This window comes from Palaemon carinicauda, chromosome 30, assembly GCF_036898095.1.
Source record: "Palaemon carinicauda isolate YSFRI2023 chromosome 30, ASM3689809v2, whole genome shotgun sequence".
Lineage (NCBI taxonomy): Eukaryota > Metazoa > Arthropoda > Malacostraca > Decapoda > Palaemonidae > Palaemon > Palaemon carinicauda.
Genome location: NC_090754.1, coordinates 47,305,098 through 47,331,298, shown reverse-complemented (window position 1 = coordinate 47,331,298; position 26,201 = coordinate 47,305,098). Strand labels below are relative to the sequence as shown.

The window sequence follows — 26,201 nt, the reverse complement described above, 5'->3', positions numbered from 1 at the left end:
GGGAAGAAGAGTTCAATAGGCCTGAAAGTCTTCTTAAGTTTGAGGAGTAAGGTTATGAACAAGCATTGCTTTTTTTTTTTTTTATTGAACTCAACAGCTGCTAGTAGCCACATACTTTGACTGCAGGGCAAAGGGTTGAGAGTCCAGAATTCAATATATAGGGTATAAGAAGCTGTGTTTAAGTCAAATTTTGTTCAATTTTTCCTGTCTACTTCTTTGAGAAAATCGTGGTAGCCGAGCCGAGGGGTTAGTTCCTTAACTCTAAGGCTTTCCTACTACCTGACCTTCCATGGAGCTTATAGACTGCCAAATTTCGTTTCCTTATGACACAATTAGTCCAGGTGTTTAGGTTATGGCGCGTTAAAAAGAATATCACCATCAGCCTGAAAATATGAAGTCTGTATACCTCATGTAAACCTCAGTTGTTCCGTAACCGCAATACAAACCACGCTATTTACATTGGGTTTACCTTTTAGCACAGCTGAAATGACGAGCCAATAGTTTTAATGAGGATTAATTACCCCCACGCTAGTTAGTTAGGGGAAGGGTAGCTTGCTTACCCCCCCCCCCCCCCACACACACACCGGTGACTTGCTTCACTTCACTTTTGGCTCGGCGGTGATCAGACGTGTCTGTTCATCGTCCTCGTGACAGCCTTTAATTTTTCTGCTTTTTCTTCTACAGCTGTATGATGGTTGGAAGTTGACCTTCATTATTATTATTTTACAATGCGTACATGCCCTGGTATTGCCGGCCGCCCTTGTGGGACCTTTATGTCGGCCGTAGCTACGGACCCTCACACCCTTTGCCCTCAGTGTCGGGGCCGACGGTGTGACCAGGAGAACATGTGCTGTGAGTGTAGGGAGTGGTCTGCCTCCCAGTGGGAGAGGTTTGGCCGCCGGCGTAAGAAGAAGTCCAAGAAGACCGTTCTCCTTCGGGGTTTGCCTTGAAGGAGGAAGGTTCTCGGGATTCTTCTTCCGCCGCCCAAACCTCCTCCGAAGCTCCCCCTCGTCCGGCTCCTAAGGAGAGTCGGCCGAGTGGTATCGCAGGCCCTAGTTCTGTTTCCCGACCTTGGGTGGGGGGAGAGGGCGTCGCCTCCCATAGCGAGGCGGTTCCCCCTCCTCCTCCGGGGAGGTTATTGATAATGCCTCAACTAATGATGATCTTTTGCAGATTTGGTCTTCCCTGGGGCTTAAGGGCTTGCCCTCCAGGGTCGCCTTTATTGACCTTGTCTCGTTGGGGGCCGCCGTTAAGCAGTCGCCGGCGGTAGTAGAGGTAGACCCTCTGTCTATTGTCGACGTCGTGGTGGCAGAGGCCTCCGACGTAGCTGGGCAATCCTCCGCAGGTGCTGTTGAGGATGATGGTGCTGAGGGCTCTCCTCCCCCTTCCGTACATCCTTCGAAGGGGGAAGTGAGTCCTTCGGTCTCTGCTGCTGCTCAGCTTCCTTCTAAGGGAAGTGCCTTGACTAAGACTCCCCTTCGGAGGACCGATGGTCCCGATGATCTTCCCCGAGGCCGCCTCCGCCGTAAGGCTCACCGTCCGCTACGTCGCAAGGGCCTCCCTTTCCCTTACAAGGGTTAAGAGGCGCCTTTTTGGATCTTATTCCTCCGAAGGGGACTCTCCTCGTCAGCCTCAACCTACAGCTCCGTCTCCCTTGGACCTCTCTGCAGACCGTTCACCAACTCCTGCCAGATCTTCACCTTCTGGAGAACTCGTCACCCGACGGGCAACGGTCCCTTCGGGGCAAAGGGATTCTTCCCTTCCACGAGCAGTGCTAGCGCACAGGCGCTCTCCTGCTCGTCAGCTCTCTCCTGATCGTCAGCGCTCTCCTGCTCGTCGGCGCTCTCCTGCTCGTCAAGACTCTCCTGCTCGTTGGCGCTCTCCTGATGTTCGCCCTCCTCGCCAGCGCTCTCCTGCTCGTCAGCTCTCTTCTGAGCGTCAGCGCTCATTTGAGGATCATCGCCCTGCAGTCTCTGACCATCCTACAGTTCCTGCTGAGCTCCCTGCTCGCCATCAGTCTTCTGATCCTGTGGCTACGCAACATCGTTCAGCGCGTGTCAAAAGCACATGTTCGCCAACGCGCCAGCGATCTTTCTGTTCCTGCTCGTGAACGCGCCGCGCCACCTGTCCCTTCACAGGACCTCACGCATCGACCTCCTGGTCGCCAGCGATCCCCTGCTCGCCAGCGATCACCTGCTCGCCAGCGTTCACCTGCTCGCTAGCGCGCACAGGCGATTTTAGTATCGCCTATTCGCCAGCGTTCTCCCACGCGTTAACGATCGCCTACGCTCTAGCGTTCACCTGCTCGCCAGCGATCACCTGCTCGCCAGCGTTCACCTGCTCGTCAGTGCGCACAGGCGATTTTGGTATCGCCTATTCACCAGCGTTCTACGCGTCAGCGATCACCTGTTTTTCGGCCATCTCCGGACCGCCCGCGTGTTTTACAGCCTGCGCGCCAACGTTCTCCAACGCTTCGTCAGCCGGAGGTTCTGAAGGGACATGGTTCGCCAGCTACTAGCTCGCCATCGCGCGATCGCTCACCGGCGCATGCTGCTCGCTGTCGCTCGCCAACGCGTCACCATGCCTCAACGCACCATCGCCTACCTGCGCGTCAGCGCTCACCAGCTCATCACCGATCGCCTGTTGATCCACATCGCCAGCGGTCTTCCTCACCCACGCGGCAGCGCGTTTCCTCGCCATCGCGCCAACGCTTGCGTTCGCCGCCTCGGACACGCTCTCATTCACCTGCCCACCCTCGCGCCCACTCACCTGCGCGCCGCGCGACCCCTAGCCTGCGCGCCCGCGCGACCCCTAGCCTGCGCGCCCGCGCGACCCCTAGCCTGCGCGCCCGCGCGACCGCTCGCCCGCGCGACCGCTCGCCCGCGCGACCGCTCGCCCGCGCGACCGCTCGCCCGCGCGACCGCTCGCCCGCGCGACCGCTCGCCCGCGCGCCCGCGCGACCTCTCGCCTGCGCGCCCGCGCGACCGCTCGCCTGCGCGCTCCCGCGCGATCATCCACCTGCATGCCCGCGCGATCGCTCGCCCGCACTCCCGCGCGACCATTCGCCCTTGCGCGACCATCGTTCGCGGCTAATTCCGCAGCCGGTGGTAGCAGCAGGAACGCGTGTTCCTAGACAACGCTCGGGATCACCTCCACCCAAACACAGGTTGGTAGTGCAGGACAAGGATACTACTGAGGAGAGGTTAGTACATCATTCTTCCCCACCTTTTCAAGCAGGTACTGTGGTGTCCACTCCAAAGGATCGCCCGATCCCTTTCCCTTTAGCGAGGATTTCGGACTCTGTGTCCTTGGAGCAACAGACTTGGTTTGGTCTTCTGGCGCGGGCGTTAGTGAGGGTTATGAAACCAGCACTCGCCGACCAGGGTAACAAACCAACGGCTGTCTCTCCTACGCTGAAGAGAAAGAGAGGAGTGGACTTCGTGGTGACTTCCCCCAGGGCGAAGTTGGTTCCCAAGAGGTCGGTCGCGAAGGCCCCTTCTCCTGCTCGAGTGCTTTCTCCTTCTCCCGTGGACGAGGCCTTTCCGTCCTCAGGTGAGTCCAGTGGGGCGGTAGTCTTCCCCTCGGCATCAAGGGGGGAGACTTCGCTTCATGGAGGAGAATCATCTCGTGAGGAAGGGGCCCCTCGAATCTCTTTGTTGGGATCCTGTATCCCTCCCAGGAGGGAATCCAAGGACTCCAAGACCGTCCCGAAATCCTCTTCAAGGATTCGCCAGGAACCCACGACTACCCCGGGGGAATGTCCACGTTTCACCCCAGGAAGAGATCCCTGGGGCAGGAGACTTAGCTGCCAGCCCGCAGGGAGGAGAACAGCAGGAATCCGAACATGCCTTCTGGCAGGTCCTAAGCCTGATAAGGCAACTTAACGGGCTTATGGATCCAGTCATCGCCCCCCCGTGAAGGCAAAGACATGATCTTGGATGAAGTGTTTGACGTTCGGAAGGCCCCGAAGTCCAGTGCGGCTCTGCCCTGGTCTCGGGGTCTGAAGAGTGCCAGAGCTAGGGCCAACGCTCAGCTCGCGCTTCTTGCCTCCTCCAGTCGTTCCACTGCCGGGAACAAGCTCATCCCTCCTCCTCGTCTTCAGCAGAGGAGGTATTTCGAGATTTTGGGTGAGCCCAACCTCGCTCTTCCTCTCCATCACTCTGTGGAGGAGCTGGCGAAGGGAGTTCCCCTTGAGAAGCTCTCTGCCCGGCAGGTGTCGTTCTCGGCGGCAGAGATCCTTAGCCACGAGAAGGTCGCTAAGTGTGCCATGCAGTCCACTTCGTGGCTGGACTTTTGGCTAGGATCTCTGGGCATCCTATTGCAATCGGAGGACTTGTCCAAGGAGACCAATAGGAAGTCCCTGGAGACCTTCTTGCTCTCGGGCACCCACTCCATTGAGTTTTTGGCGCACCAGGTTACCACCCTGTGGGCCAACTCGGTGTTGAAGCGTCGCAATGCTGTGTCCGAGAGATTCCATCCGAAGGTCCCCGCCGTGGATGTGTGTAGGCTCCGACATGCTTCCCTTCTGGGGGAGAACCTGTTTGAGCCTCAAGACATGGAGCGAACGGCTGAGAGATGGAGGAAATCCAGCACGGACTCCCTCCTCCATAGGGCCCTTACAAGCCTCCAGCCCCGCCACAACAGCAGCAACAGCCTCGTAAGGCTCCAAAGCAGGCACTGGCAGTTAAGAAGGTGGTGTCTAAGCCCCAGCCCTTTCCAGCCAAGGTCAAGAGGGGCGGTAAGTCCTCCAGGGGAGGCAAGACTCCTAGGGGTGGCGGCCGCAAGCCCTAGGGGTGGCAGTCCCCCTGCGTGTCCACCTGTGGGGGGATGCCTTCAGCGTTGCGTCCGCAGGTGGCAGCAACACGGGGCCGATGCTTGGACGGTCTCAGTGATCGGCCAAGGCTATCGCGTCCCGTTCACAACATCTCAACCTCCCCTGACAGCGAATCCAGTGTCGTTGAGCTCCTATGCCACGGGATCGGCAAAGGGGCTGGCCCTTCAGGCCGAAGTCGAGACCATGCTCGAGAAGGGTGCTCTCCAGGAGGTCGTGGACGGCTCCCCAGGCTTCTTCAGTCGACCCTTTCTTGTAAAGAAGGCTACTGGAGGCTGGAGACCCGTCATCGACCTCTCAGCTCTGAACGGGTTTGTCAAGCAAACCCGGTTCAGCATGGAGACAGCAGACACGGTCAGACTTGCGGTGAGACCACAAGACTTCATGTGCACACTGGATCTAAAGGACGCGTACTTCCAGATCCCAATCCATCCGTCTTCCAGGAAGTACCTGAGATTTTGCCTAGACGACAAGATCTACCAGTTCAAGGTTCTGTGTTTCGGTCTCTCCACAGCTCCTCAGGTGTTCACCAGTGTTTTCACCCTGATTTCATCTTGGGCGCACAGGAATGGCATTCGTCTCCTTCGTTATCTGGATGATTGGCTGATCCTAGCAGACTCGGAGTCGACCCTTCTTCGGCACCGAGACAGGCTTCTGGATCTTTGCCAGGATCTGGGGATCGTGGTAAACCTCGAGAAGTCCTCTCTGCAGCCGTCCCAATGACTGGTTTATCTAGGCATGCTAATAGACACAAATCTTCACAAAGCCTTTCCATCAGACGACCGGATAGCAAGGCTGAGGAGGGTGGCGGAACCCTTCCTCAGGCGAGAAGAACTCCCCGCCCAATCGTGGTTGCGCCTCTTAGGTCACCTATCCTCCCTGGCTCGTCTGGTTCCAAACAGCCGCCTCAGGATGAGATCCCTTCAATGGCGGCTCAAGTCCCGGTGGAATCAAGGATCCGATTCCCCGGACATTCTGATCCCAATGGGGTCTGTGGAACAGACGGACTTGCGGTGGTGGCTGGTCGACGAGAACCTGCGGAAGGGAGTGAGTCTTCTCGTCCTCCCCCCGGAATTGACTGTGTTTTCGGACGCGTCAAAAGAGGGGTGGGGGGCGAACGTTCTGAATCAGAGGGCCTCAGGCCTTTGGTTAAAATCAGAAAAGTGCCTACACATCAACCTGCTAGAATTGAAGGCCGTCTTTCTGGCTCTTCAGCAGTTCCAACGGTCCCTGGCGGGTCACTCCGTGGTGGTGATGAACGACAACACCACGGTAGTGGCTTATATCAACAAGCAGGGAGGCACTTTTTCGCAGCAGCTATCCCATCTTGCAGTAGAGACTCTGAGGTGGACCGAAACCCACTCGATAACACTATCAGCTCGCTTCATTCCTGGCAAGAGGAATGTGCTCGCCGACAATCTGAGCAGGGCCTCGCAGATAGTGAGTACCGAGTGGTCTTTGGATCCTCAGATAGCCAACAAAGTCCAGACTTTGTGGGGTTCCCCGACTGTGGACTTGTTCGCGACAGCTTTGAACTTCAAGCTGCCCCTGTACTGCTCCCCAGTCCCGGACCCCAAGGCACTCTGGCAAGATGCTTTCCAGCAACGGTGGGACAACATCGACGTGTACGCCTTCCCACCGTTCTGTCGGATGAGAAAGGTGCTCAACAGGACCAGACTATCGGTCAACTGTTTGATGACTCTGGTAGCTCCACTATGGCATCACGCGGAATTGTTTCCGGACCTTCTGCAGCTCCTGACGGAGCTCCCGAGGGAGCTTCCTCCACGACACGAGCTTCTCAGACAACCCCACTCCGGCGTCCCTCACAGGCCCGTAGCCTCGCTTCGGCTTCACGCCTGGAGACTATCCAGCGTCTCCTCGTGGAGAGAGGCTTTTCGCAACAGGATGTAGGGGGGAGGAAGAGCAATCGACTTTAGTTAGCATTGAAATACTTAATTTGAATGTAGTTCTTAATTAAGATATATTGTTACAGTACAACATAGTAATGGCCATTTTGGAGGTTTTCTGTAACCAGTAATGACAAAGCTCTACAGAGGCTCAAATTTATAAAAGGCCTTTATTTTATGATGCATATGAGGTACTGTATAGTCTACTGTGTATTACACTCACAATATAATGCACAGTATGCACACAGTAGATATATCTAGATATAATATTTACTGTGCGCAAATCTTGTACCATAATATACTTTTGTTGAATCCACAAATAGTAATCTTTTAGTGAATATTGCATAGAAGTGTATGAAAGAACCAAACTGCGAATAGGAGAACGGGAATTTTCTATTCTTTTCATTTTATTTATTGTCGAAGATAATTCTTTGGGAGCAGACTAAAATATAGTAATATTCAGTCACTTGAGGTGATAATAGCACACACTCTCCCTCTTCCTGTCTCTCTCTCTCTCCTTCGTGGTGTTATCAGTAACGCAATCAGCGGGCAGGCAGAGAACTGTGTTCGAGATGAAAACATTCATTCACCCAAGCAGTGAATTATGTTCGTGGTTGTTACCCAACTGTTGTGGGTGGGTTGCAGCTAGGGTGGAGAGAGAGAAAGATGAAGAGGAAAGAAAATGAACGTTGGTGTCTGTTTTCGTCATAGCATTTGTATACCATCAAAACAACAACCTCTACACATGGGTGAAACTATTTAAAAGATATTCTCTCTCCCTTGCTCTCTAGGTTGATGGAAGTTGTTTTTACAATTCAGAGATTTATAAAAGAAAGAATTGGGTCTTGTAAAACATGTTAACAAAACTGAAATGTCAACACTGTCGTTATGGCTAAAATGATTGTGAACTGTTTGTGAATTTTTGATGCGAATAGAATATCTTAGAAGGTTAAGTTTTGTTGATTAATGCAACAACCTTTATTCCATTGCTTTCTTGAAGTCTCACATCATTATCATTATTATTATTATAACTAGTTAAGCTATAAAACTGTTGGAAAAACAGGGTACCGCAAGCTCAAGGGCTCCAACAGGGAAAATAGCCCCGTGGGAAAAGGCCATCTTAACTAATTTCACCTTTTGAAAGGTCAACTTAATTGATTTGGGGCTTACAGGGTCAAACTCAACTGCATCAGACATCTATAATTCAAATTAAACTTAACAGTTTTTCTAGCGTTAGTTGCCTTTCAACATTTAAAAGGGTTAGGTAAAATATTCTACTGAATCTTGAAAATTCACAAGTATATGCAACTCCCTTATTTATGCTACCTTATTTTCTTATAGTGTAGATACTGGATAACTTGAACTATTAACATTGAAAAGGGTTAGGTAAAATACCCTAAGAAATCTTGAAAAATCACAATTATATGCTACCCTTTGATTTATGCTGCCTTATTTCCTTATACTGTATAACTGGAAGGAAAACTAGCCTTGTCAGAAAAGACAGAAAAAAAAGCCTTCATTACACAAATGCTTCAAAATGATCTTAAATTAGTATTCAAGTATTCTCAATCCACTGTACCTTTTGTAGAACTGTGAATACTATTACTTGAAAGAATATCTGATATTAAAAATTGCTTGACAACCTTCCTTTATAGGAGATTCAGGGTTGAGGACACTTAACTCTTAATAAGAGAATTCTTCAATCTTTTTTGTATTAATAGCTTGTATGCCTTTTCGGTGAAAGCACGGAAGCACTTCAATATTCAGTCATAGAATTGTATAAGCTGTTATATAACTAAATCCAATGATTGCCCAAAAATATTACTCTGAAATTGGATGCTCACCTTATGTAGGCATTCCTGATGGAGTTATTCAGAGAAAAAATGACATGATAAGAAGCCAATGATTTTCAAATGAGTCCAAAGAGAAATATAACCTCCTTGGTAATTAATCCTCTGTGCCAAAGAAAAACGCAGTTTTCCTAAATACTGTCATTGATAAACCTATGCTGTTTCTCCATTAGTAAAATAATAGCACAGAATGTCCTTTGATGCCCCAGTGCTTGGATTAAGGCATACGTTTTATATTCAATTCAATTCAAAAACCAGTATTCTTCAAAAGAAAAATTTTCTAATGATAATGATAATGGAATACCATGTACTGTATGGAAATCTAAATATGTACTGTATATTTTCTATTATTTAGAGGCAGCAGCCGATTCAAATATTTTTCTCCAGGCTTCAAAATTTACATCTTGTTCATCTTCACTCATTCCTTTTTCTTCATTTGTGTATTTTAAAGTACAAAGAAGGTTCTCAACTTTTCAAACTTAACAAGTCAAATTTTTTTCAAGTCAAATTTTATTAAATTTAGTCCTTGGATAGAGGCCTAATCTGACTCATAAGCCTACAATTTCTAGCTACCAAAGTCAAAGAATAGCCCCATTTCATATGCCATAAATATCAAGTATTTGCAAATGTTATTTTGCTTACTGTCTTAAATGATACAATATTGTTTTATTATAGTATTTCTGTATCTGAGATTTACGATTTCAGTTATTTTTGTGTTTGTATCTGAATGTTTGTAAGTTGCTGAACTTCTGTACCGACTTTCTCATTTGATGTGTTGATTAGGAAGTTGAAGCCATAAAGTGAATCATTGGAGCCAATTTCAGTTATTCAGTTTTATTCTTCTTACTTTCTTTCTTCCTCAATCACAGATTGAATACGATAAACAAATGTATCAGATGATGAGATGAATTAAATGGTTCACGATGTGCTTTTCCAGAGAACGGCGTCTTCGTTCCAGGAGCCGCAGCTCGAGGAGGAGAAGGTCGTCACGCTCGAAGTCTCGTAGAAAATCTCGTTCGAGGTGAGTAAATTGCCAATAGCCAGCCATTCAGATATGATACATTTTTCATCTATTGATGTGAAAGTACAAGACATTAATTATTTTGTTGATTATCATCTGTAGGTTACATTACTAATATTGTTCCCTTTTAAAGTATGATGTTACTGATGATGTACAAGACCAGTGCATGCGACATCGTATGAGAGGCTGTACTGTCTCTATCACCAAAGCAGGCTGGGGTTTTGTGTTTTGGGTCCCTGTCATGTCCCTGTTTTGGGTCCCTGTCATGTCCCTGTTTTGTGTCCCTATTTTGTGTGTCGAATTCATTATCATGGAGTCGCAATAAGCTAGGAAAGTAAAGTTTAGGGAATTCCTTCTGGCCTTTCTTTTGAAGTTTCTTTTAAAGTTTCTTTTTGTGTGTAAATTTTAGAATAAATACAGTGCAGCATCATACAGATATTTTCTATTTGACGTTACACGTGCTACGTGTTCTGATAGGGCTCCAATTCCTTTGTATAACTGGTTGGAGTATACATTGTGGTGTAGTAGATATTGGATTACTCTTTTTGCCTGTTGAGATATGATACCTTCTATGATTAATATTTGATGTTTTTACAGTATCTCTGAACAGGAACAATATTTCATGCAAGAGTAAATATCATAAAAACAAAGAAGCTTTGCGACCATGTATTTTTTAAATCACCTAATGTATCAATAATTGCCTTTCTTAGCATGAGTAGTCTATGCCTTGATCATTTATCCTAAGCAGACAGCACTCCAAATCATATTGTGCCTACTGTATATCGCACCTTAGAAGAACCTAGCAAACCTTTACAGGTACAAGGTTGTCAATGATATGATCAAGTTTAATATTACTGCATCAGTGTCTGCCAACTTTAATATTAGATAGCAAGTAGTTTTGGTTTTTTCTGTGACTCAGAAGTTGTTAGGACAGTAACTTGGATCCCTTCACAGAAAGTTTATTTATCATTTTTGAATTAGTCAAAGCTGTGATATAAATTGGATATTCTAAACCTGGTAATCAAGGTTCATGGATTCATCATTTTACTTGGGGAATTACCAATACGGTATTAGTAAGTATAATTTTGTTTTTGGTTTCAGTTTGACAAACTTGACGTTCTGATTTTTCTACCTTAATTATCAACTTTATTGTGGTTTATTTTGATGTATGATAGGATTTATGTCAGTTTTATTATGGTAGATCTTCTAATTTTCGTTGGTTATTTGCGCTAGAAGATTTAAATTGTCATAGCCTTTGAGCTGAGTCTGGTTGAGTAGAGCAACATTGGCAGGCTGCGGAACTTGGACGATGAAAAGTATCACATACATACATATACCAAGGCACTTCCCCCAATTGTGGGTGGTAGCCGACATCAACAAATGAAACAAAAAACAAAAAAGGGGACCTCTCCTCTCTACGTTCCTCCCAGCCTGACATGGGACTCAACTGTGTTCGATTGGTACTGCTAGGGTGCCACAGCCCACCCTCCCACATTATCCACCACAGATGAAGCTTCATAGCACTGAATCCCCTACTGCTGCTGCTACCTCCGCGGTCATCTAAGGCATCGGAGGAAGCAGCAGGGCCTACCGGAACTGCGTCACAATCGCTCGCATAAAAAGTATAGCATAGATAATTAGAGACTACGAAGTGTTTGGTAGAGTTAATGTAAGAAGTAACCAATTTTTCAGGGATATAACAGATCTGGCTTTCATTCCTTTGTTTTCTATACTGCCTAGGTTGTACTGGAGGTAGACTATCACAGCGGGGGAATATGAATGCGAGATTATGATATTTCATATTCCTTTATTACTAATTTATTTGCCTGTGCCTTATCCTTTTTCATCTCTTGGCCTGCTATTATCCTAACCTATTCTACTATATTGCCTAGCGTATATTTTTACCGGATATATTGTAGGGTTATGATAGTTGTAAAGTATGAATTGATTGATCAGGTTGATATCAAGGACAAGTGCAAAAATGAATCCAATCCTTGAAAAAAAAAAATTGATTCCTTCTGTTTCTCCTGTGTTCTAGGACAAAGGTGTGATGTGGTTAAGACTAATACCATAATGCCTGTTTTGGACTCGCAATTCGTTATATCCGGTCGTAGTTTGTGTTAGAATCATGGGTCAGGACTACTGATGCATTTTTTATCCCTCAACTTCCATTTCTGAACTAAGCGTTGAGGTTCACCCTTTGTGTGCCACATTGAACACAGATAAAGTCACCGCTAAATTTTATTATAGTTTTATGGTTCAGAGAAAGTTGCTTTTTGCGCATGAAGCATTCTGCGTTGTTTGTGAATGTTCTGTTACCACAATTCGCTTCCGCCAAGTCGGCAAACATTCTGTTTATATGTTGCTCTGATGTGGAGAGGATTTTTGATGATTCACTTTCCCATTAATTTAATAATATATACAACCAACAAGCAAGTTACTGTTGTTTAAAAGAAAATAAACGCAATTAACAAAAGGAACCTAATTTTAGAACCAAACTTCAGAAACCAACCTGTTTGAGCTAAGGTTTCAAAGACGCATAGATTCTATTCTCTATTACATGTAAACAAAAACAAAATATACTTAGCAAATTTGACTTTCCAAATTGGTGGCTCCTTGGAATAAATGAAGTTGGTTCCTTCTTGTAATTTAAATCATTAAATTTAAACTTTTTAGAGAGAGCACTGTCTTTCTAGTGGAGGACCTGGAGGTTGGAATACTACTGACTCTGATGGAAAAATACTCTCCCCATTCTATTTTTCCCATGCTACCGCACACTACTGAACTAGTTTTTTGGAAGAGCTCAACGGTAACAGTTATTTACGACCGTACAACTCTACTAGTAATTTAATTCGCAGCATCTCTCACAAATTTATACTAATTATTTATACTTTTTCAATATCAAACTTACCCGATGATCATATAGCTGCATCCCTGCTGCCCGACAGAAAAAATCTACGGGCGGAATACGCCAGCGATCGCTATACAGGTGGGGGTGTACATCAACAGCGCCATCTGTCCAGTAGGTACTCAAGTACTCGATGTCAACATAGAACCAATTTTCCCTCTGTCCAGCCACAGGCAAGACCTACTAAATACGCCGTCCCTAACTGGATTTGTTTTCACAACGAATTGGTGAAGTACACTATTCCAGTTTTGAGCTTTCGCTATGCAGGGGTTTTATCTTCATTTCAAAACTTGAACTCGTTTTGGATAGATTTAATTATGGCCGACCTTTCCCTTAGACGGAAGTGTTGGTGACGAAGAGAGTATGGACTCTCATTCACTTTTAAATGGCCGACCCTTCCCTTAGACGGAAGTGTGTTTAGGTTTTTGGTAATTTTGCTTAACAAGTTATAGATCTATTTATTTTATATCTCTCCGCCTTTATAGGCCTCTTCGATTAACTTTCCATTTATTATAAACTTATAAAAATTAATTTTTATGTTTGTTTATATGCGACCTTTCCTAATAGTAGGCGGTCCTTACTTGGAACCGAAGTTAATTAACATTGAGCCCGTCATTTCGTATTTACCTTTTAAGAATTTATACTTTTTTAATTTTAATGTTTTTGAAAGAATTTCTTTGATAAGTCTCGTACTGTTTTCAAAGATGAACTAACGTTTAGTTTAGTCTCCGCAGTTGTTGACGTTCAGAACGTTCAACATGCGCTCTATCGTTACAATAGAGAGAGAGTATTTCACGGTTTCACGTTGCAGTAAGAGTAAACCGATTCTAGCGTTTCGTTCATTCTTTCTTAGCTTAAATGGTTTAAATTCTAATAAAGGAACTTTTTATTTGGGAAACCTTTCAGTTTTTTCCTTTAGCAAATAATATGTTTTAACGATATATAATTGGGCTCTTCTCTCAGGTTCTAAGTCGAGAGAGAAGAGAGAGAGAGATAGAGACGGAGGGAGAGAGAGGAGAATAAACGTTTCGTTCAAGCGGGTAACGTTGTTCTCGTTTTTTACTCTTCTCCCTAGTCGCTGTAGGGGAAGAAGGTAAAACGTTTCTAGAGTTTTATTCTTGTTCCCAGGCTTTATGTGGTGAGAGATTTTAAACGTAGTTTATTTGATCTAGTGTTTAGTCTCTTTTCCAGCCACTGAATTCTTTATCTTTAATTATGTTTTTCTGTTGCATTGTAAACTGTTTTCGCAATTACTACCTTTTAATGAAGGATAGGATTGCGTGTTTCAGATAGAAATCAGTTAAAGTTTCGATTTCAGTGAAATAAGTGCTAACAGAAAATCAAAAGTGATAAAGTGATATGCGCAAAGTGTTACAGTGTTGCGTTCGAGGGTTCGTCTGTTCGTGCCAGTTGTTCACCTAGTCCGATACCTCTTACAAGCTCCCAAGCCCAGGGGAGAAGTAATGTCGAAGGACTTATGGGTTCCACAGGCCTTGATCGACGAACAGACGTTTCCCTCGGTGGTTTCGGGTGTATCTACACACGTTGCCGACGTGATCGCCCCACCCACACAAAGACGAGAGAGCCCATTTATTCCTCGTCTGCGGAAGAGGTTTCTCGCAGAAACCATGGACCAAATCTTGCAGCTTTTTAGTGCAAGTCGGTCCCTTCCGCGCAAGTCCAACGGCCTAGGTGTAGCCACTGGGTCAGTTCGGACTCGCTGCAATCATCCGACGACTGCACACCTCCCAAGAGAGGCAAGGTGGTACCGCAACAGGCAGTAACTCCGTCTGTTGCCGCACCAGCTGTTTTAGACCCTCAGTCACAACGGACAGTAGCTCCGTTTGTTGCCGTCTTTTATAGACCCTAGTGGTCCATGCTGCAGACTATGCAGTCTCAGCTTGCTTCCTTCATGCAGGAGTATCGTGCTGAGAAGGTTGACACTGCACCTGTTAACCTACAACCTGCCACGGTTGTGCGCTCAGCAGATACTGCGGCTGCCTGCTCCCACACTCCACCTGTGAGAGCTCCACCACCGATGCGCAGTCGACCCTGCCAGACGCATGTTCATGCTGCACCCTCCGTTGACATGCGTGAGCTACCGCATCAGCAGTGGGAAGGTGCTGTAAAGCTGCCGTGTTTTGACGCAATGCGGCATGCTCCGCAACCCACGGCAGTCCCTCCCACGCACCAGCACTCCGCTTTTGTTGTTGCCAGCTCCCACACTCCGACTGCGGAGAAGGTTGACGATGCACCCGTTGGCCTACAGCCTGCCACGGTTGTGCGCCCAGCATGGCTGCCTGCTCCCACACTCTTGTTGTGAGAGCTCCTCCACCCATGCGCAGTCGACCCTGCCAGACGCATGCTGACTCCCACAGACACACGGAGCACTCCGTTGCCGTGCGTGAGCTACCACAAGCTGCCGTGTTTTGACACGGTGTGTCAGCCTCCGCAACCCACTGTGGTTACCGCCACTCGCCCGCAGCAGACTAGTCAGTCAGGAGTTGAGGCTTCCCCACACAGCTTTGGTTGTTGCCAGCTCACAGACTGTCAAGCAGTTACATGACGTTGCCTTCTGGTCTGCTACTATGCACCAGTGCTGTATGTCCTCACGCTCCTGTTGTGGTTGACAGTTCAGTTTTTGACAGTTCACAGACTGTCAAGCAGTTACATAACGTTGCCTTCTGGTCTGCTGCTTATGCACCAGTGAAACCCTCACTGAGATAACCTAGCTTTTCTCGGACATGGTTCCTGTAGATGAGAAAGTGCTGTTCTCCCTCCTTCTGATATTCCCTTGAGGACTCTGTCATTTGGAGAGGAACCTTAAGCTGCTTAGCCTCCTATGGACTTTAATTAAAGCATAACATGCTTCCAGGGATGGTAAATGGTTCCGCTTCAGTCGTTAATCCCGTCTGTTGCCACACCTGCTCCCATAGACCCTAATGGGCTTTGTTGCAAGACATGCAGTCCAAGCTTAGTCCTTGTTAGAGGATTTTTTACGGAGAAGAACCTTCTAGCCAACAACCTTCCTACCGGTTGGTTGTACGCCCTGTTGACGCTGAGGTATCCTACTCACGTCCGCCAGTTGAGATGGTTCCTCCACCGGTGCGACCCAGTGTGGGTTGCCAGTCGCACGTTGACGTTAAGCAACTCTCGGAGGTGGTTGTGGACGTTCAGTGTGTCACTAGGAAGACGTTCAACAACCAGCAGAGGTGACTTGTTGTGACGCAGTGCGGCAACCTCAGCAACCCGGTAGGGGGTTGTCTGCACAACCCAGACAGTCTAGACAGTTTCGGGTTGTCGCTGTACTTCCTCGCGTCCCCATGGTTGACAGTTCACAGACTGTGCAGCAGTACCATGATCTTGTGTCCGGCTCCGTCACGCATCCACCAGTGCGACCGGATTCAGCGAGTCAGATGTTGCCCACTCCGTTGCCGTTTCCTCATCAGTTTCGGATGAGGAACCCTCTGATGGGGACATGGCTGAACAAGATGATCTTCCCCCAGCCATGCTATCCATCCAGAAGATGCTGAAGAAGGAACACGGCCCTGTCAGGCTGTGGATGAGTCTGGTTAGGACACTGTCATCCGTGGTTCAATTGGTGTCTCTTGGAAGACTACACCTCCGTCCTCTTCGGTATCATCTAGCTCTTCACTGGAAAAGGACAAGACGCTAGAAGCGGTCTCGATCCCGGTTTCCGGAAAGATAGTCTGGTCTGACTTGATGAAAGGACTTTATCAACCTTTGAAAGGGTCTTCCCCTGACTGTTCAGACTCCCAACCACGTTCTCTTCTCAGACGCATCGGACGTAGGCTGGGGTGCGTCCTTAGGCGGTAGGGAATGCTCGGGATTATGGAACTCGCGTCAAAGGACAATGCATTTTAACTGCAAGAAGCTTCTGGCAGTACGTCTGACCTGGAAAAGCTTCAGGTCTCTCCTTCAAGGCAAAGTGGTGGAGGTGAACACGGTCAACTCCGTGCTTTGATGTACATCTCCTAGCAAGGAGGGACCTACTCTCTGACATGGTACGAGTTCGCAAGTGACCTCCTCTCCTGTTCAACAGGTCTAGACTTTTCACTAGTAACGAGTTTCATCCAAGGCAACTTGAATGTCTTAGCAGATTGTCTCAGTAGGAAGGGACAATAATTCCAACACATTGGACCCTCCACAAGGATGTATGCAAGAGACTTTGGGTCACCTGGGGCCAGCCAACCATAGATCTCTTCGCAATCTCGATGTCCAAGAGGCTCTCAATACTTTGCTCACCTATCCCGGACCCAGCAGTAGTTCTTATAGATGCCTTTCTACTAGATTGGTCTCATCTAGATCTATATGCATTCCCTCCGTTCTAGATTGTCAACAAGGTACTGCAGAAGTTCGCCTCTCACGAAGGGACAAAGTTGACTCTAGTTGCTTCCCTCTGGCCCGCGAGAGAATAACTTACCGAGGTACTTCGATGGCTAGTAGACGTTCCCAGAACACTTCCCCTAAGGGTGGACCTGCTACGTCTGCCACGCGTAAAGAAGGTACTCCAAGGCCTCCACGCTCTTCGTCTGACTGCCTTCAGAATATCGAAAGACTCTCGAGAACTAGAGGTTTTTCGAAGGAGGCAGCCAGAGCGATTGCTAGAGCAAGGAGAACATCCACCCTTAGAGTCTACCAATCGAAGTGGGAAATCTTCCGAAACTGGTGCAAGTCAGTATCCATATCCTCGACCAGTACCTCTGTAACTCAAATAGCTGACTTCCTCTTATATCTGAGGAAAGAGCGATCTCTTTCAGCTCCCACTATCAAGGGTTACAGAAGCATGTTGGCATCAGTCTTCCGTCACAGAGGCTTAGATCTTTCCAACAATAAAGATCTACAGGACCTCCTTTAGTCTTTTGAGACCACGAAGGAGCGTCGTTTGGTTACACCTGGTTGGAATTTAGACGTGGTTCTAAGATTCCTTATGTCAGACAGGTTCGAACCACTTCAATCAGCCTCCCTGAAAGATCTCACCTTTAAGACTCTTTGCCTGATATGCTTAACCACAGCTAAAAGAGTCAGTGAGATTCATGCCTTCAGCAAGAACATCGGATTCTCATCTGAAACGGCTACATGTTCTACATCTTGGTTTTCTAGCCAAACACGAGCTGCCTTCTCGGCCTTGACCAATATCGTTCGATATTCCAAACTTATCGTATGGTTGGAAATGAACTAGAAAGAGTATTATTATGTCCTGTAAGAGCTCTTAAGTTCTATTTTAAAACCTTTACGAGGCCCGTCTGAAGCTTTATGGTGTTCAGTTAAGAATCCATCTTTGCCTATGTCAGAGAATTCTTTTTCCTATTTTATCAGACTGTTAATACGAGAAGCTCATTCCCTTCTGAATGAGGAAGACCAAGCTTGGCTGAAGGTAAGGACACACGAAGTTAGAGCTGTCACAACTTCCGTGGCCTTTAAACTAATAGATCTCTGCAAAATATATTCGACGCAACCTATTGGAAAAGCAAATCAGTGTTCGCGTCTTTTATCTTAAGAATGTCCAGTCTCTTTACGAGAACTGCTACACTCTGGGACCATTCGTAGCAACGAATGCAGTAGTGGTGGGGGCTCCACCACTACAATTCCCTAATTCCAGAACCTTTTTAATCTTTCTCTTGAAATATTTTTGGGTTGTCCGGAAGGCTAAGAAGCCTTTTGCATCCTACTTGATTTGGCGGGTGGTCAAAATCATTTCTTGAGAAGCGCCTAGATTAGAGGTTTTGATGAGGACCTTTAGTATGGGTTGCAACCCTTCATACTTCAGCTCCTAGGAGTCGCTCAGCATCCTTTGAGGATCGCGAGGCTCAGTAAGGAAGACGTACTTAAAAAGGCAGAGTAATTGTTCAAGTCGTCTTCCTTACCAGGTACTTATTTATTTTATGCTTGTTATTTTGAATAACTGCTAAAATGAAATACGGAATACTTAGCTCATAATGTCAACTTGTAATGCTGGTCTCTACCCACCCCCCTGGGTGTGAATCAGCTATATGATCATCGGGTAAGTTTGATATTGAAAAATGTTATTTTCCTTAGTAAAATAAATTTTTGAATATACTTACCCGATGATCATAAATTTAAGGACCCACCCTTCCTCCCCAATAGAGAACCAGTGGGACAGAGGAGAAAATTGGTTCTATGTTGACATCGAGTACTTGAGTACCTACTGGACAGATGGCGCTGTTGATGTACACCCCCACCTGTATAGCGATCGCTGGCGTATTCCGCCCGTAGATTTTTTCTGTCGGGCAGCAGGGATGCAGCTATATGATCATCGGGTAAGTATATTCAAAAATTTATTTTACTAAGGAAAATAACATATTATTTATAATATTCAATCTATTACTTATTGATTATTTATTTATTTAATTTAAAAAGAATTAAATATACTTCACTATACTTAATTAATTTATTTAGTATTTCGCCTCTTATTATTTACTAAACAAGTCTGACACACATTTCCATGCAAACCCTGAAATTTCTTTTATTTTACAACATGTTTTGATCTTTAAAAGTCTGAGTGTTCGTTTTGTGAACACGAGAACCAACACATTTCATTATGTTGATCGATCCTTTCTCTGTTATTGGCCTTTTTTTTCAGTGGTGACTGGTAACACCAATGTATCCCTTCTGAGTTGTGATTGATATTATTCCCAAAGAAATTAGTAGCACAGAGTCTACCATGCGGTAAACCAATGCCGTCACCTCTATGGCAGGTTTGAATCAAGTCCTAAATAGTAATCATCATCATCATCATTTCCTATGTCTATTGACGCAAAGGGCCTCTGGCAGATTTTGACAGTCGTCTATACCTCGAGCTTTGAAATCAATACTTCTCCATACATCATCTCCCACTTCATACTTCAACGTCATCAGCCATGTAGGCCTGGGTCTTCCAATTCTTCTAGTGCCTTGTGGAGCCCAGTTGAAAGTTTGGAGAACTAATCTCTCTTGGGGAGTGAGAAGAGCATACCCAAACCATCTCCATCTACCCCTCACCATGATCTCGTCCACATATGGCACTCGAGTAATCTCTCCTTTCTAATCTTATCCCAATATTCTTCTTATGGCTTTGTTCTCAAATCTACTAAATCTGTTGGAACATTACATTATCAATCCCAATCATGGGATTCTTGCTACAATTTTTTATGAATTTGTAATGGAATTTATTTTGTTTCTAAATAATCTGTTATGATCCAGTTTTAAGAATTAGGGAGATGAAGAGATCAGGGAGCGATACAGACCAGAGGTAGCAAATGAAGATTGAATGCTAGATATAGTACACGTTCTGACAGAGTGACTGGTAAGGAATTAAACCTCCGTAACAGAAGGTCTTCAACTTCACAAACATTCTGAGATATAATGGCAAATGTTGCCTTACTCTAAGATTCCCTTTCCCCTCCAGTTGGGTTCAGGTACCCCAATTTGAGTGCAAAGTTTCATGGCAACTTGGGTATGTTGGGCCCAAAATTTTTATTGATGGCCAATCTGTCTCTTAACAATCAAGGAAGTAGAGCTTTAAATTTTTATTTCAATAAGTTGTACTGATCATGGACTAAACATAAGAACCAAGTTGATTTTAGAAGTTGAAACAAAAATTTAAAAAAATAGTTTTCTGGGCTCGAACCTGTGCCGCCCAGTGAATAAGCTCCATTTAGCACTTATTCTTAGGTAATTTACTGCTAAATATACCAGAGAAAAAATGTAAAGGAGTGCTAGGTTAACTAGCTCGCTCACCTATTGGTGTCGGTATAAAATTGGGCGTATAATCCAGAGGTCCCGCACTATTTAGATTCATCCACGACAAAGACCCCAATAGAGGAGAGCCGTTCAACCTCACTCGGCACCACCAACTCTGCATCCGCTCAGAACCCAACTCCTTTTAGCACGCCTGTGTTGTAACCCGCTTTTTTGTTGTGCTCTCGTTTTTCGCTATTTTCCACTGGATTATGGCTTCTTCATCGGTTTCCCAGGAGACACCGTCTAAGTTAAGTACCAAGCTATGTTTTGCTGTGTTTTGAGCAATCTAGATCGTTTAATATTTAAATTATAGGAGTTTATTCTCTTCGTTCATATCGATCTTGCTTGATTCCGCTTACAGTTGGTACTCCTGTTTTGAGAGCTTTTAGTTTCACTCGCGGTGTTACTATGTGTATTATTTTTATTATTAATTAAATGTTATTTGTTATTATGGATATTCATTATTTAGCGTTTAGAACCCTCGTGGTTCATTTTTAGGGCCGATATCAGTTACGTATCGTTATGGCTTGCCGACCTTCGTTACTAGGCGGCAATTTTATTTCATCAGGTGTGTCCTTTGTGATTTATTTATTATGTTGCATGCCTTGCCCTAAATTTTTTATGTGTATATTTATATAAGTGTTCAACGCTATTACTATTATAATGAATATTTGTGCTATTACTCCGTTTGATCTGTCTGGTTGGGGATCGTCAGTTGGTAGCCCTGCTGCTCCGTATCACGTGATCCTCCCCCAAGCTCCCCCTCTCGCTAGGTGGGCGGCTAGGCTTCTCTCCCCCCTCCCCTAGGGGACCGTTGCCTTCCCTCCTTTTAGAGGGGGTAGTTCAGTGTGTATGGACTTTGTCCTCCGGGTGTCCCGGCGGGTTCGTCTCTGTCTAGACGGGTTGGCCACCGGTCAACAGAGTTGGATCCCGGTGCACCCTATTTTATATTCACTTATCACACTTTTATTATGTTATACGAAACCCTCCGGGTTCGGTTGGCGGTTCTTATCTACAGTTCCGCCCCCCCTATTAATTTATAACAGTTCCTATGATTATATAGGATTATATATGACAGATTACTATCTCGGAGTTCCTATATGAATTGGTTTATGGATATACTTTTATTTCCCGGCCCGGGGCTTAAACTCGCTCCGGGAAATCAGACACTATGTGTCTTAATCCTTTGTTGCATCCTTTTTATGCTCCCGGCTCGACCGGAATGGATAGCTATACTCTAGTCTTAAGTTAGACTTATGTTTAGGCCCGGGTCCTCCGGACCCGCCCCTACTTAAGAGTATTACAGTTAAGCTCTAGTCTTAAGTTAGACTTATGTTTAGGCCCGGGTCCTCCGGACCCGCCCCTACTTAAGAGTATTACAGTTAAGCTCTAGTCTTAAGTTAGACTTATGTTAGGCCCGGGTCCTCCGGACCCGCCCCTACTTAAGAGAATTACAGTTTCTCATATACTATTCTTTTTATAGATGGTGCATTGTCAGACAACGGCCTGTGCGGCTGTTCTGCATCAGCCTTGTGGGCATACCGTATGTCGGTCTCACGCCCTCTGCGGGGTTCAGCTGGAGGACATCGTGGTCTGGCACCCTGATAACTGCATGGTCTGTTTTGACCTCATCACCACCCTTGGATCTGACTCGGTGAGTCCTGTTGGCTATGTTGCCTTCTTATTTATTTTACCTTTTTTGGTATACATACACTATTTAGTAAGATTTCTATGATCTTGAAGGACCACTGGGAGTCTTCCTTTTTATAACTCCCGCTATTATTTCAGGCATCCCCAGAGCAGAAGTCTGCGGCTCGGGCCACACTGAAAGTGTGGGTTGGTGGTTTTGCCCGAAACGTGAAATCCAAGCAGCCTTACGTCCTATCCGAAGACTATTGTTCCATGGTCTATCCTAACGCCAAGTCTTCAGCCGCTGTGGCTAGGCATGTTGCAGCTCCCATCATTGCCCACATTGATGCCACCATAGCGGGGTTTATTGATCAAGATCAAGATCCGTCGGATGCCCCCGGAAATCTGGAAGACAATGTTGCTTCCATGAACCTGGACGTCGAACCCATGTTATTGGATGATCCGGACGCAGGTAGGGTGGTAAGTGAGGCAGGTGTTACCGGTGCTGAGATTCCTATCCTCAGCCCCGCTCTTTCTTCTTCTGATCGCTCTTCCTTTCATGGTTTGTCTGGGGACCGTGATTCGTCTCAACGATCGCACCCGGTTCCCCCCAAGGATAAGTCTACATCTAGAACCTTACCTAAAGCTCGTAAGCCTCACAAGGCTTCCCATAGTTCTAAGCAGAATACAAACCCGTCATCTAAGGCTTCCGGCTCCTCCTCTAAGTCTCACGACCCGGGAGTACAATCCGCCACTCCTGCTCCTAGCCCGGGCCTTTCCGAATCAGCCATGCTTCGCATTGTGTCGGAGATGCAAGCTAAGTTGGTCTCGGAAATGCAGGCCAAGATGGACACGATGTTCTCTAACATCGGTCAGAGACTTGGGGCATTAGAGCAAGGTGCTCCGGAGCGAGTCCAAAGCTCTCTCATCCCGGATGCCTCTAAGCTTCCGCCGTTTACCAAGAATAATCCTTGGCGCATGGCTCTTCATTCTCCGTTCTCAGACGGAATGTTAACTTTGGAAGGTCTTGGCACTCGTCCTCTAGAGGACTTTGAATTCTTTCCTCCTGGTCTGGCATTTCCATTTCATGGTTATGCCAGGCTTACCGAGGAAGCTCTGGTTCGGCTAGATAAGGTCCCCAAAGAGACCGTCATTTTCCCAAAAGAACAAGCCCAATCTGTTTGGGCTAGGTTCCTGAACGACATTGGTTGCACCAACACCATGTTGACGCCGTATAAGAGTTCCTTCACAATGTTTTTAATGGACAAAAACACCGTGACTCCATGCGTCAATAAGGTAGCAGAGCTTGCTTTCCAATATGCTCTGGAGGAGAAGCCCTTGCCTCCCATCCGAGAGGTGGATCCGATCTCCCTCCTTCTTCCTTCTGGCATTGAGTGTTGGGACAATGTCCATACCACTTTTACCTCTGGCAAGCTATCAGCGGACTGTGCCTCAGTTATGTTTAGTGAGCGGCTTCCCCGTCTCCCGGAATCCCTCATTAAACAGGAGTATGATTCCCGCCTACGTGTTGGCCGAACTCTGAACTTGGCCACATCCACGGAGTCAATAGCCTTGACTTATGATACTGAGAGTATCTTTAAGTCTCTCAATAAGGCTACGTTGCAGTCATTGTATTATGATCTTTATGACTTCGCTATTGCTAAACGTAGGTGTCGCAAACACGTCCTGGCTGAGGCGACTATTAGGCACGAGCCTAATAAGCTTATCCGGTCCTCCTGCTGGGGTTCAAATCTCTTCCCTGAGGATCTTGTGGAAGAAGTCTTGGCAGAGGCCACTAGAGTCAATCAGAGCCTTAAAGCCCGTTGGGGTTTGACTCCTAAACGGAAATATGACCCCGCAAATTACCAAGCCCGGGGTAGGAAGAAGCTCCGCCCGTATACCTCCACCCAGTTCAGGCAACAGCAGAGTAGTTCGTCCAATTTCCGACTGCCTCTTCCTCCATCTCCCGTTGCTCCTGTGCAGCCTTCCACCTCTCAGGCTCCTTCGGACGACTATGTCACCGTTCTACTCCCTAAGAGCCAGCTTTCCGGTGCCTCCACCACCTCTCCTGCCTTTAACCAGTCTTATGAGGCTCATAGCTCTTCCCAGAGTTATAACAGAGGTAGAGGCTACCACCGTGGTTCAAACCAGAACAGAGGTAGAGGAAGAGTCTTTCGCAAGGGAAAGAACTTCCGAGGCGGACGTGGAGGCAACTCCTCAAGCCAATACTGAGGTGCAGCAGGTAGGGGGGAGGCTTTATGCCTTCCACAACAAATGGAGGTTCAGTCCCTGGGCTTTCAGTATCATCTCCAAGGGACTGGGGTGGAGTTGGATTCAAGGGCCTCCTCCTCCGAACAAATTTCATCAACATTCCACTCCGGACCTAGTCGAATTTGTCCAGGATCTGTTACAAAAGAACGCCATACAAGAAACGAAACACCTGAAGTTTCAGGGTCGGCTGTTCAGTGTCCCGAAGAAGGATTCAGACAAGAGAAGAGTGATTCTAGACCTATCCCTTCTCAACTTGTCCATTCAATGCGACAAGTTTCGAATGCTTACCGTCTCGCAGGTGCGGACCTTACTTCCCCGTGGGGCCGTCACCACCTCTATCGATCTTACAGACGCCTATTATCACGTCCCGATAGCGAGACACTTCCGTCCGTATCTAGGCTTCCGCCTAGGGTACAAAAATTACTCCTTCAAAGTGATGCCTTTCGGGCTCAACATCGCCCCAAGGATCTTCACAAAGTTAGCAGAAGTCGCTGTTCAGGAACTCAGAAATCAAGGGATTCAAGTAGTAGCCTATCTGGACGACTGGCTCATTTGGTCAGACACCTCCCAAAATTGCCTAAAAGCCACTCACAGAGTCCTCCAATATCTTCAATCTCTAGGCTTCCAGATCAACTTCAAGAAGTCCCGTCTTCTTCCGAAATCAAAGTTCCAATGGCTCGGCCTGCAATGGGATCTTATATCTCATACTCTGTGTCTTCCCAAACCCAAGAGGTTAGAGATTGCAAGGAACACCAAACGCTTTCTCAAAGACAAAGTAAGTTCCAGACGTCTCCAAGAGAGGATTCTAGGGTCCCCTCAATTTGCCTCAGTGACGGATCTACTTCTGAAGGCAAAATTGAAAGATATCAATCGTGTCTGGCGTTCGAGGGCGAACCGGAAGCTCCGGGACAGGAAAGTCCGCCTTCCTCCCATTCTACGGGAGAGACATCTTCCTTGGACAAGAGCCAACAATCTGTCAAAGTCAGTTCCCCTTCGATTCCCGCCTCCGAAGTTAATCATTCACACGGACGCATCCCTATCAGGTTGGGGCGGCTATTCTCAGCTCAGGAAAGTTCAAGGTCTTTGGTCTCCCTTATTCCGCCAATTTCACATCAATGTGCTGGAGGCCATGGCAGTTCTTCTAACCCTGAAACCTCTCGCTCTATCCAAGAAACAACACCTTCGTCTGGTCCTCGACAGCGAAGTGGTGGTCCTCTGCCTCAACAGAGGCGGGTCCAAATCAGGGCCCCTGAACCATGTTCTAGTAGCCATATTCTCCCTAGCAACCTCGAACCGTTGGCATCTTTCAGCTGTCCACCTGGCGGGAGTCCGGAACGTAGTGGCAGACGCCTTGTCCCGGACCTCCCCTCTAGAATCGGAATGGTCACTCGATCTAAAGTCATTCCGGTGGATTCTCTCTCGGGTTCCCGGTCTCCAAGTGGACCTCTTCGCCACGGAGTCCAACCACAAATTGAGAGTATATGTGGCTCCCAATCTAGACCCTCGGGCTTACGCCACAGACGCCATGTCACAGAATTGGGACATCTGGGAAAGGATTTATCTCTTTCCCCCGGTGAATCTTTTACTGAAAGTCCTAGACAAACTGAGATCCTTCAAGGGACAAGTAGCCTTGGTCGCACCCAACTGGCCCAAGAGCAACTGGTATCCTCTCCTGCGAGAGTTGAGACTATATCCTCACCCGATACCCACTCTGGTTCTGTCTCAGATAGTACAAACACGCGTTGTGTACGCTTTCTCAAACATTCAGAGCGCCCTAACTTTATGGACTTCATGAAGTTTGCGGCCATGCATGGTGCCAATATCGATCCTCAAAACACCTTGTTTCTAGAATCAGATAAACGGGATTCCACTATCCGCCAATATGATTCTGCAGTTAAAAAGTTGGCAAAATTTTTGATGGACTCAGACGTGCACTGTATGAACCTGAACCTTACAGTCACTTTCTTTAGAACTTTATTAGAATCAGGTCTGGCAGCCAATACTATCACCACTATTAAAT

The 26,201-nt window shown here is 46.7% G+C and overlaps 1 protein-coding gene across 4 annotated transcripts in view; it reads left to right on the top strand.

Annotated features, from left to right (window-relative positions):
• LOC137623085 (serine/arginine-rich splicing factor 6-like) overlaps positions 1 to 26,201 on the top strand; it is a 63,224-nt gene that overhangs the window by 23,804 nt on the left and 13,219 nt on the right. For all 4 annotated transcript variants that reach the window (XR_011040546.1, XR_011040547.1, XM_068353741.1 and 1 more), the window contains one exon: positions 9,526 to 9,609. Coding sequence is in view for 2 of the 4 variants with exons in the window: in XM_068353741.1 (XP_068209842.1) it covers positions 9,526 to 9,609 (84 nt within the window). In the remaining 2 variants the exon portion in view is untranslated. The remainder of the gene's footprint in view (positions 1 to 9,525; positions 9,610 to 26,201) is intronic.